The sequence below is a fragment of the Syngnathus floridae genome, chromosome 5, assembly GCF_059516105.1.
Source record: "Syngnathus floridae isolate MCC-2025c chromosome 5, RoL_Sflo_1.0, whole genome shotgun sequence".
Classification (NCBI taxonomy): Eukaryota; Metazoa; Chordata; class Actinopteri; order Syngnathiformes; family Syngnathidae; genus Syngnathus; species Syngnathus floridae.
In genome coordinates this window covers 4,524,314-4,533,860 of record NC_142417.1, presented here as the reverse complement: position 1 = coordinate 4,533,860, position 9,547 = coordinate 4,524,314, and the positions used below count along the sequence as shown (strand labels likewise).

At 45.1% G+C, this 9,547-nt stretch overlaps 1 protein-coding gene across 3 annotated transcripts; it reads right to left on the bottom strand.

Annotated features, from left to right (window-relative positions):
• Positions 1-1,332: 1,332 nt before the first annotated feature.
• On the bottom strand, positions 1,333-7,625 carry ppef2a (protein phosphatase with EF-hand domain 2a). Of its 3 annotated transcripts, none has more exons than XM_088376213.1 (17): positions 7,389-7,625; positions 7,113-7,192; positions 6,767-6,894; positions 6,641-6,695; positions 6,376-6,551; positions 6,155-6,269; positions 6,000-6,046; positions 5,760-5,926; positions 5,659-5,695; positions 5,136-5,285; positions 4,738-5,073; positions 3,886-4,071; positions 3,623-3,765; positions 3,429-3,535; positions 3,152-3,318; positions 2,986-3,073; positions 1,333-2,135 (listed from the first exon to the last, which is right to left on the bottom strand). In XM_088376213.1, exons 2-17 carry the CDS (start codon positions 7,162-7,164, stop codon positions 1,882-1,884), a joined length of 2,208 nt encoding a protein of 735 aa, XP_088232339.1. In that variant the 5' UTR covers positions 7,165-7,192; positions 7,389-7,625; the 3' UTR covers positions 1,333-1,881. The 3 variants fall into 3 exon arrangements, with proteins under 3 accessions (XP_088232339.1, XP_088232340.1, XP_088232338.1); XM_088376214.1 differs by having other exon boundaries at positions 6,767-6,990; positions 7,113-7,172; XM_088376212.1 differs by having other exon boundaries at positions 7,113-7,172.
• Between the last annotated feature and the right edge of the window lie 1,922 nt (positions 7,626-9,547).

Sequence of the window (9,547 nt, the reverse complement as noted above, 5' to 3'; positions counted from 1 at the left end):
GTGGCCTGCTGCTCTTCATTTCTGACACATTTCATCTCGAAGTTCCTTTTGTTTTCATATGCAATAGTGTACACCACTTGATATTGTTAATATGTATTTTATAGATTTCTTTAAATATACATTTTTCACTACAGAGAATTTATTATTTTCTTTTAGTTGCATTTATTGGTTATACTGCCATGTCATTTGGTGCGCTTTGTCCGACATTGACTACATGATGACCCAGATAGTGAAAAACACACATATTGCAAATTTGTTTGCCTTGATGTAAGTGTGCAGAGTGAAAGGTTACTAGTCCAGCCGTAAGCTATTGCATCACAAGCTGCTCTCAGAAGTGCACAACGGGACACGTTTATGTTTGTCTTTTCTGGACTCTTCCATAAGCGTAGAAAGAAGAGCTCAACATCTGTTCATGTAAAATACTAAAATTAAATGACCCAAAGGTGCCCTTCACACGTGGCTTTTTAAAAAATAACTTTATTTGTATATTTTGTTCAACTTCATGATCATGCTGTGCATAGTTCCATACATTTTGAATACTGCAGCTGAGAATGGCATTTTTTGTAAGGTCAATGACCTTGAAAGGAAAAAAGGGCCTTGTTAGGAAAAAATACTTGCTCACATGCAAAGAGAAGATGAAGTCAGCAAAAAGAAGACACCACAACAGGCCGCAAAAAGATGACAGTGAGTCAAAGTGGGCACTGGTGAAGAACCTCATGATTTGAAACCCTGCTTTGAAACTCACCCTAGTTTGAAACACTATTTACCTAATCCTAATTTGAAGCCCTACTTTGAGACCCTGACCCTACTTTGAATCCCTATTTCATAACCCTAATTTTAAACCCGATTTTGAAATCCGAACCCTAATTTGAAAGACTTTACTGAACATACTCGTACGTTATTAACCACAACTGATGTGTACTATAATATCAAGACAAATACCTTGATAATGTCATCCATTAAACACCCGAAAACCCATCAATAAAACTTTTCATTCCATTATAAACGTTCGTAGGATTCTTGTAAAGAGCCACCTAAAATTTTACTAAGCGGTCTTTAGCACCCTCTTGTGGTAACTTTACGACACTGCTCGGAAAGATTCTGCAAAATTCGCATAGCTTTAAAATATAAACATGTAATACGTATTCTACTTTTGGATGCCTATGAAGAGCTGGAGAAAGTCAGAACAAAAGAAAACTAACTGTCGATGAAAATTGTTTTGAAGTGTATCCTACTTTCATCAACAGCACATTTGCACAATGTATTTTCACTGACAAATGCATATATATATATTTTCAATGGGACTTAAAATCTAAATTGAATACTATAAAAGACAGGATGTGTGTGTTTTTTAATTTTTTTTAACGTACATTAAATAAAAATGTACATAACAGCTGGAATATTAATTTCATACTTATATCAGACTATATTTACATAGTAAATATGTATTAACGTAATTAAAAAAACATTTAAAAAAAACAAAACAATAAAAGTTCAAATGAAAGATTAGAACAACCTTTTTTAAACACAGTACAGCAGCTTCTCAGGCTTTTGTGATATGTATGGAAAAAAAGAAGCCCGAGCTGAAACATTTCAAAAGTTTTGTCGTCATTAATGTGACTTAACTTGTACAACTGACTTGCGGAAAGATCAAACAACTGAAATGGTCTGATTGCACAACACTGATTAACTGGGGATGTTTTAAAGGCAAGTCAGCACCAACCTGATGAAAAATCAAATCACTTTAATCCAGTTTGTGGCCTGAGAAACGGGGATACAACAGAGAGTTTGTTCATTATAAGGATTACGTCTTTCCAAAAAAGAAAACCACACACACACAAAGTCAATCAGCGATGACGGAGGTGACGGTGTGAGCTGCGTTCAAACGTGTTCATCTTGGTCGAGCGCGGTGAGGTCGGGCGCGGTGGCCATGAACATGCTGCGGCCCCTCTCCAGTCGACTCTTCTTATCGGTGAGGCGGAAGGCTTCCATGAACTCGTCGATATCGATGGCCCCGTCATGGTTGCTGTCGATGGCCACGGATAACTCCGAGATGGCCTCGTCTGTGATCTCCATCTTCAGGTACGCGCTCAGCAACTTCCACGTCTGACGGAAGTCCGATGGCGAGATGAAGCCTGGGAATGAAAAAGAAAGACTAACTACCAACAACCTACAAGTATCGGAGAACTGTAAAACATTCCGCTTATTTTGGGGCCTTTTGTTCAGGTACATTTTGGTCAATCTAATGCTTCTGACAGGAGAAAAACAAATGTGTCTCGTGTCTTCAGGAAGGGAAGAGCAGTAGATCGGTGGGTTAATCTCCCGTTTTAATCAGGAAGATTCCAGAGGACGTCACAGCCGGGGATTAGTGCATCACACGTTAGTGTACACAACGCATCATGTGACAAACACATGCTGTGTGACGACAATGTCAGCACACAAGCTTGTGTGTGTGAGGGAATTCTTTTGGCCTGGTCATATATAGATGCAGGGGGGAAGGGAGTAACTTCATAAGTACTATGAATAGAAATAATTTGAAGGTTTAGATTTGATTACTTATGAGTTTGTCACGTCTCGTCCCCTATGTGTTTGTTGTCATGGTTTCTGTCTGTGTGCTCGCCCCTCCCCTCCTGTGTGCCTATGATTAGTTTGATTATTCTCACCCGCCTCTTGTTACCTGTCGGGTATATAAGTCCTGTCTGCCCTCACACCCGGTTGGATCATTGTGTGTTGTTGTTGTCTTTTGGTTCCTGTTGTCTTAGTGTCTTCACGTCCTTTGTTTCGCGTCCCTGTCGGTTAGTCCTTTTGTTATTTCGTTAAGTCGTGTCGGTTTGCCGAGTCCATTAGTTTGTTTGCAGTCAAAAAAAGGAATAAATAGTGTACAGTCGGATTAAGCGATTTTTGGCAGGCATAGGTTTGTGTGGCAGATTCAAGAAAAACGTTGCCATACTTTGCTGGAACGTGGTGTTAGCATGCGTGTTTGACCTGAGTTATCCGTATCGACGATCCTGAAGATGGTTTCCACGGTGGAGCGATGGCGATACAAGGTCTCCAGCAGACACTGGTCAATGTGCTGCATGAAAAAAGACATCACTGGGAAATGTGGAATTTGGTGAAACAATAATAATGTAGAAAGTTTAAAGAGCGTTACATCAGCGTTGGCCCCTTTGATGGCGAGCTCGTTGAACCACTGCTGGTAATCGATGAGGCTGTCGGAGTTCTTGCCGCTGACCAGCTGAGAGCGCAACATCCGCCAGGGAAGGCCCAATCGCATCACGCTCTCCACCGCCGTCGCCCAGTCCGTCACCGACACCAGACCTACAACCGCACGCGAGATACTCTGAAGGTCTCAATCATCGACATCACATTCATTTAGCGAGATCATTTTGAGATACCCTACTTTGTGAGCCCTGCGTGCCGAGACTCACCCGTGTTGTCGCAGTCGAATCTTTTGAAGGCACAAATGAGGTCCGACTTGTGGGAAAACAGCTGCTCCCGAAGGACTTTGAGGGCCGAGCGCTCCGTCTGCCCCATGCTGCACACCGCACAAAGACACAAAGAACCTTCAAATCAAAAGCGCAAGATTAAGTGCCTGGACCCAAAAAGTTTGAGAAACTGCTACCTTTGTCGGGCAGTGAGTTCTCTGGTCATGCTGCTGGCCTGGTACTGAACCACGTAAGGCACGAGGTTGGGGCCCAGCTTCACGTAGGCCCCTCGGTTGCTCCCCACGTCGTAATAATTGGAGGCCGAGAAGAGCGTCAGGACCTTTGTGTCGAAGGGCAAAAGCTTGTCACTTTGTCCTCTAGCCTGATTCTGAGGCCAGACTATTGCTGGAAGGGATCGCCACCACCGGACCAACCAGGTCAAGACCGAGTCGGCGCTCACCTTGCGATTGTGGCAGAACTCGTAGCCGTCCTGCTTGCACTCGTGCGAGCGTATGATGAACTGCATGTTGTGCTTGCTCAGGAAGTCCTCGGTGACGTCGGGGCCCCAGTAGCATCCGCCGCCCCGAAGTTCGTTGGGTATGCAGCCGTCTTGCGACATGGGGTCGCTCCACAGCAGGTCCAGGATCTGGTAAAAATTTTGTTTTTTCATTTGGTCACCAATAGTGTAGAAGTTGTCTCAGTTGACTTTGGTGAGTGTGACTGGGAGATCGTCAAAGTCCAGTCCCTCAACCATGGCCCTGATCAAAATGAATACACTGGCGGTGCTAGAGGGGGTTTGCGAGGGCGCTGCCCCCCCTCCTGAAATATGCTTGGACCTCCCCAAGCCCGTTAAATGCCTCTGATATGGCCGGGATTTTTTTTATCCACATTTCAAATGAAGTGATACTAAAAACGGAGGCACTTGTTGTGTCGCTTTCCCGTTCTTGCTAGCTTGTCACTCGGACAGGCATCAGCGCGACAAGTCCGCTCAGTCGTGCTTGCCTGAACCTGAAGCAGATTTTTTTCCAGCTCCTTAAGGTAATGACGGAGCAGTGGAAAAGCAGATTGCGCCTGGGGAGGATTAATGACGCGTGGATTAGCGCATTTGAAAGCCAAGATGTTTCGGGCAACTGCCGCTCAAGTGTTGATTACTGACTGCCAGGGCGCTTTAGTTCACCGTACACGGGCCTGAGCGCAAAGGTCGTAAATGACGTCGTTGTGACAGCTTGGGGATGATGTCTACGGTCTGGGGAACCCGTTGACGTGTGACCAAGGAGGAATCCACAGAACAAAACTTATGCTTGTGACTCACCTGCTTCCACTCTTCCTTGGCGGTGTCGCTAGTGACCGACTCAAGGGAGGCATCTGCTTCTTTTTCGGCGCCAAAGCTCCCTAGACGTACCAACGGGGCTCTCTGCTGGCCGGGCTTCAGCTCGGCCTCCACGTTGACCTTGATCCGATCGGAAAAGTCCTGCAGGGAGCGGTTGAGGAAGCCGTCGCGGCTCACTATCGGCTTGGGACATGTGAATGAAGCCCGCCGCTGGAAGAGCCTGTGATTGGCCCACTCGTCGTCCATGTCGGAGTCGATGGAAGTGCCCGTGGAGCTCTGCGGCTTTCTCTTCTTGGGAGGCCTCAGCGCCGAAACGTACTGAACAAAAACACGCCGTTGAGAACGTTTCAGTCAGAAACAAGGAACCGTCGCCCACTCACAGTGTGTCGGTCCACTCGAGCCAGCAGACCGAGGTCCGTGGAGTCTGAAATGCCGCCGTGCAGGACCAGAACTTTCTGGTCGATCACCGTCGCCAGTGGCAACCAGCTGAAGATCTTCTGGAGCAGCTTCAGGATCCGTTTACCGTGCATCTGAACAAAAAGAAATCTCTACTGGGTCTTGTCTCGCTTTATTATTCCAACTTTTTGTCATCCGGTTATTAGAAGGGCCCGACCCATATGGACGGAATGGATTGAAATTGAGCTAGCAAGCTAATTTTGGAAGCTAAACAGTGCTGAACTAACAGACTTTGACATGACATAAACAGAATGAAAAAGAAAACAAATTCATAACTAAATATAAAAAATGACAAAAAGCCGTCTGAGTCATCAAAGGTTGACATCAACTCAAATGCCCTACGAGTATCCGAACGAATGACCTTTAATCCTCTTAAGTGGCGAGGAGGAGTGACAGTGTCAGCCCTGTGTCGCTTAAATAGAGAAGATGTCAAAGGAGGGAACCTACCTTGTATTTGGTCAACACTTCCTTAGTGAAGCCGTATCTGAAACAAGGAAAGACAATTATTTGCTGGCGTCTTCTGGCCTCGGCGGAGGTCGCTCGTTTACCTCAGGTTGATGATGTGGTCCTCGTGGTTGCCTCGGTTCAAGTGCACCTCGGTGGGATAGACCAGCAGGAAGGAGAAGAGGATGAGGAGGATCTCGATGGAGTCCTTGCCTCGGTCCACAAAGTCTCCGTTGAAGACGTAAGGTTTCTCCATGGATGGCGTTCCGTTCTGTTAGCATACGTCGTAGAGTGGCCCGACTGCTTCTCAAAGTGTATTTGGTGTACGTCGCTTGCAAGTTTACCTTGTAGAAAATCAACAGCAGGTCTTCCAGCTGCCCATGCAAATCTCCTGTCGACATGAAGGGAGGAAAGGTTAGCGGTGGCGATTCGTGCCGCAGTTGGATGTTTGTATGAAACACAGAGCAGCGAGCGATTGGATGGCCAAACAAAGTCTCACCACAAATGGTGATTTCCTTGCTGTGGCAGGTGGAGATGCGGCTGATGTTGGGCAACATGCGCAGCAGCTTCCATGTCTCCAACAGGAGCTGCAGGACGTAGCGTGAGTGCAGCTGCTGCTGGCGAAAAAGCGGCATTAGCGGGCAAACAGTTTCGGTTAACGATATTTTAGCGTCATTGAATGCAGCACAGTGATGTCAAACAGAAGGCAATCAATCGTACTTTCTTGTTCCGGAAGGCCTCCACCAGGTAGACGGCCTGCTCCAGCGTCAGAGGGAAGCACAGGTGAGGTCCCGAGTAGATCTCGGGCACCTCGATATTCTTGTAGCAGAAGTGACGCTCCCACTCGGCGTCGCGGCACACCTCGTTCTCACGGAAGATGTGCGAGATCAGGTTTCCTGCAAGGTCACACCAACATCTTCTCATGAGGAGTCCAGTCAGTCAGTGTGTCCATGCGGGAGTTCATATTGCGGAGAGTCCAGCTCACGTTCGTTGCTCGACGGTGTGAAGTTGTCCATGAGGTAGCCCAGGAAGTTATACAGCTGCCAGGACACAAGTGGCATGAACTTGCAACTCCAGTTGTGATGGACATGAAAGTTTTTCAAAGCCTCACCTTGATCTGAGCCTGCTCTCCCGAGTACTCGATGGACTGGAAAATGTGCCAGGTGTACCTCCTCCTCATCTCCATGCGTGCCACATACTGACGGTACCACTGCTGAATCAGCACGGCCGCCCTTATTGCTGCAAAACCCAACAACACCGCGAGAACAAATCAAAAGCGTCTTGTCCAACTACTCACCACAACGGAAAAGAACTTATGTGGCTTACATGTGATGCCTGCAACAAGCACAGCAGAAGGAAAAAAAAAAAAGAAAGGCAAGAAAATGTCATCATTGATGACTGAAAGTTCACAGTTGAACGTTTTTTGCATGGCGGTCTGCGGAACATGACAAGCTCACCTTTGGCCGGGTGTTTTTGGAACTGGCTGGACTTGGCGACGCCACATCCCATGACTCTTCCTAAAAACACAATGACCACTCTCAAAAAAAAAAAGAAATGGAAAAAAAAATGGTAGTGTATTTACACAAGATAGACAAAAGTATTGGAACAGTGAAGTGAGGCTAATCAGCAAATATGAGAAGGGAGGGTTCTTGCGAAGAAAATTTTTTTTTTTTGCAGAGGATAAAGAATATACACCTGTAAGTATTGTGTATTTAAAATATTTAAAAACTTACGTGGTCTATCCAGTCACCACATCCCGGGTGCTTTCATTGGGACATTTGTCGTGCGTCATGCTCCACCCGTCTAGTCAGGTGAAGAGGTTAAGGGTGGCCATCTTGACGAACCATTTCTTGAGAATCTCAAATCCAAAGGAGGTCTTCGGTTGTCTTCGGTTGCGCGTCTTTGCACACTCTGCGCTGACCCAAAGCTGCTTCGCTCTTTAGTCCCTCGTGGCGTCGTCGAGGCACAAGTGGATTAGAAGCGCTAAAGACTTAATGAGACGAGATAGGCGGCTTGCACGAGACGACAGGAAGTAAGCACAGGTGGTAGGAAGCAGGTCAACATCAGCATTGATATCAGCAATTTTCTCAGTCCAAGATTAAGCGTGCATGTGTGGAATGGGATGACCGATTGAGAGAACTTTCCTTTAGCCTTTTACCAGGAACCAAACCATATTTGCTAACTTTAAATCAAAATGGTCGACACATACTTCACTATATGGATACTAATCTAAAAACTAAAAACGTGTATGCATATATACGCCTAAATATTGTTATCCAATATATGTACTGCAATTTCACATTAGATTGCTGGTTTGAAATTTACTTTTAATATTATTATTATTTTTTTTAATAAACATTTATGTTAAAACTTGTCTGGTGTTTTATTCCTTGTTTTTATATTCGCCAATTAAAACAAAAATCAGACATTTGGTTAACTGCTTCATATGACAATATGTGTACCTCATGGACACTTCAATAGGTACACTACACGAGATAAAAAAAATAATAAATAAATAACAGGGTAATTGCACAATACAAGCAGATTTATGTATATTTTCACATCTGGGATCGAACCAAGTTCGTACCGCGCAATAGCCTGTGACATCAACCAGTCGGCTCTTTCGACCTGGCCGCGTGTGGTTGTCTGCACTGTTTTGTACTAGTGATGTGCATTCCAGTTCTCAAGTGAATTGAATCTTTAGAATCGGTATTACATGACATGTTTCGGCGGGTTCTTCCGCCTTCATCAGTGTCACTGACGCGTCTTTATCAGCTGTTCATCAACAGGTAATGCACTTAAAATAATTTGTTTGATATAAAAGAACCAGTGAAGTAACTGGCTAAATAATTGTGAATAATTTAAAACTATTTTACTTGTTAATACCTACGCGCAAAATGGAAAAAAATAAGATATTCTAACCGGAGATTGCATTGACTTAATTTTCACATGGTCCTTGTTTACATTTTGCATTTGACACTGACAGCTGTCAAGTGCCACGTTAGGGCTCTTCTTGTGTAAGTTTTATTTGTTGTGGTTTTTCTTTTGTAAGTTTAACTTTGGGTACTTCGAAAGTGTCATTTTAAATTGTACTTTGCTAGGTGTTCGTGTACACAATGTGTTGTGATGACATTTGCTGTGGAGTCTTGAGATCTATTCGCTTGTGAGCTGCTCCATAAAACCATACATATTCCTTTTAGTGAGAGTGAGGCTTCCATAGTGTAGCGGTTAGGGCTCTGGTCTCCCACCCCAACAACCCGGGTTCGAGTCTCGCCAGGACTTAAAATTTTTATCAAAGAAATTTGCAACAATATGGGCTCGTGTACTGCCCCATATAACCATACACTTCCTTAGTGCGCAAGGGTTAGGTTTAAAGCTAGGGTTAGAATTAGGGTTAGGGTTGGACTAGGGTTAGGGTTTGAGCTAGGGTTAGAGCTAGGGCTAGGGTTAGGGTTAGAGCTAGAGTTAGGGTTGGCGCTAGGGTTAGGGTTTGAGCTAGGGTTAGGGTTAGAGAGGGTTAGAGATAGGGTTAGAGCTAGGGTTAGGGTTATAGCTATGGTTACGGTTAGAGCTAGGCTTAGGGTTAGAGCTAGGGTTATGGTTGGTGCTATGGTTAGGGTTTGAGCTATGGTTAGGGCTAGGGTTAGGGTTAGGGTTAGAGCTAGGGTTAGGGTTAGTACTAGGGCTAGGGTTAGGGTTAGCGCTAGGGTTAGGGCTAGGGTTAGGGTTAGACTAGTGTTTGGGTTAGAGCTAGGGTTAGAGCTAGGGTTAGGGTTAGGGTTTGAGCTATGGTTAGGGCTAGGGTTAGAGATAGAGTTAGAGATAGGGTTAGAGCTAGGGTTAGAGTTAGGGTTAGAACTAGGGTTAGGGTTAGAGCTAGGGTTAGGGTTGG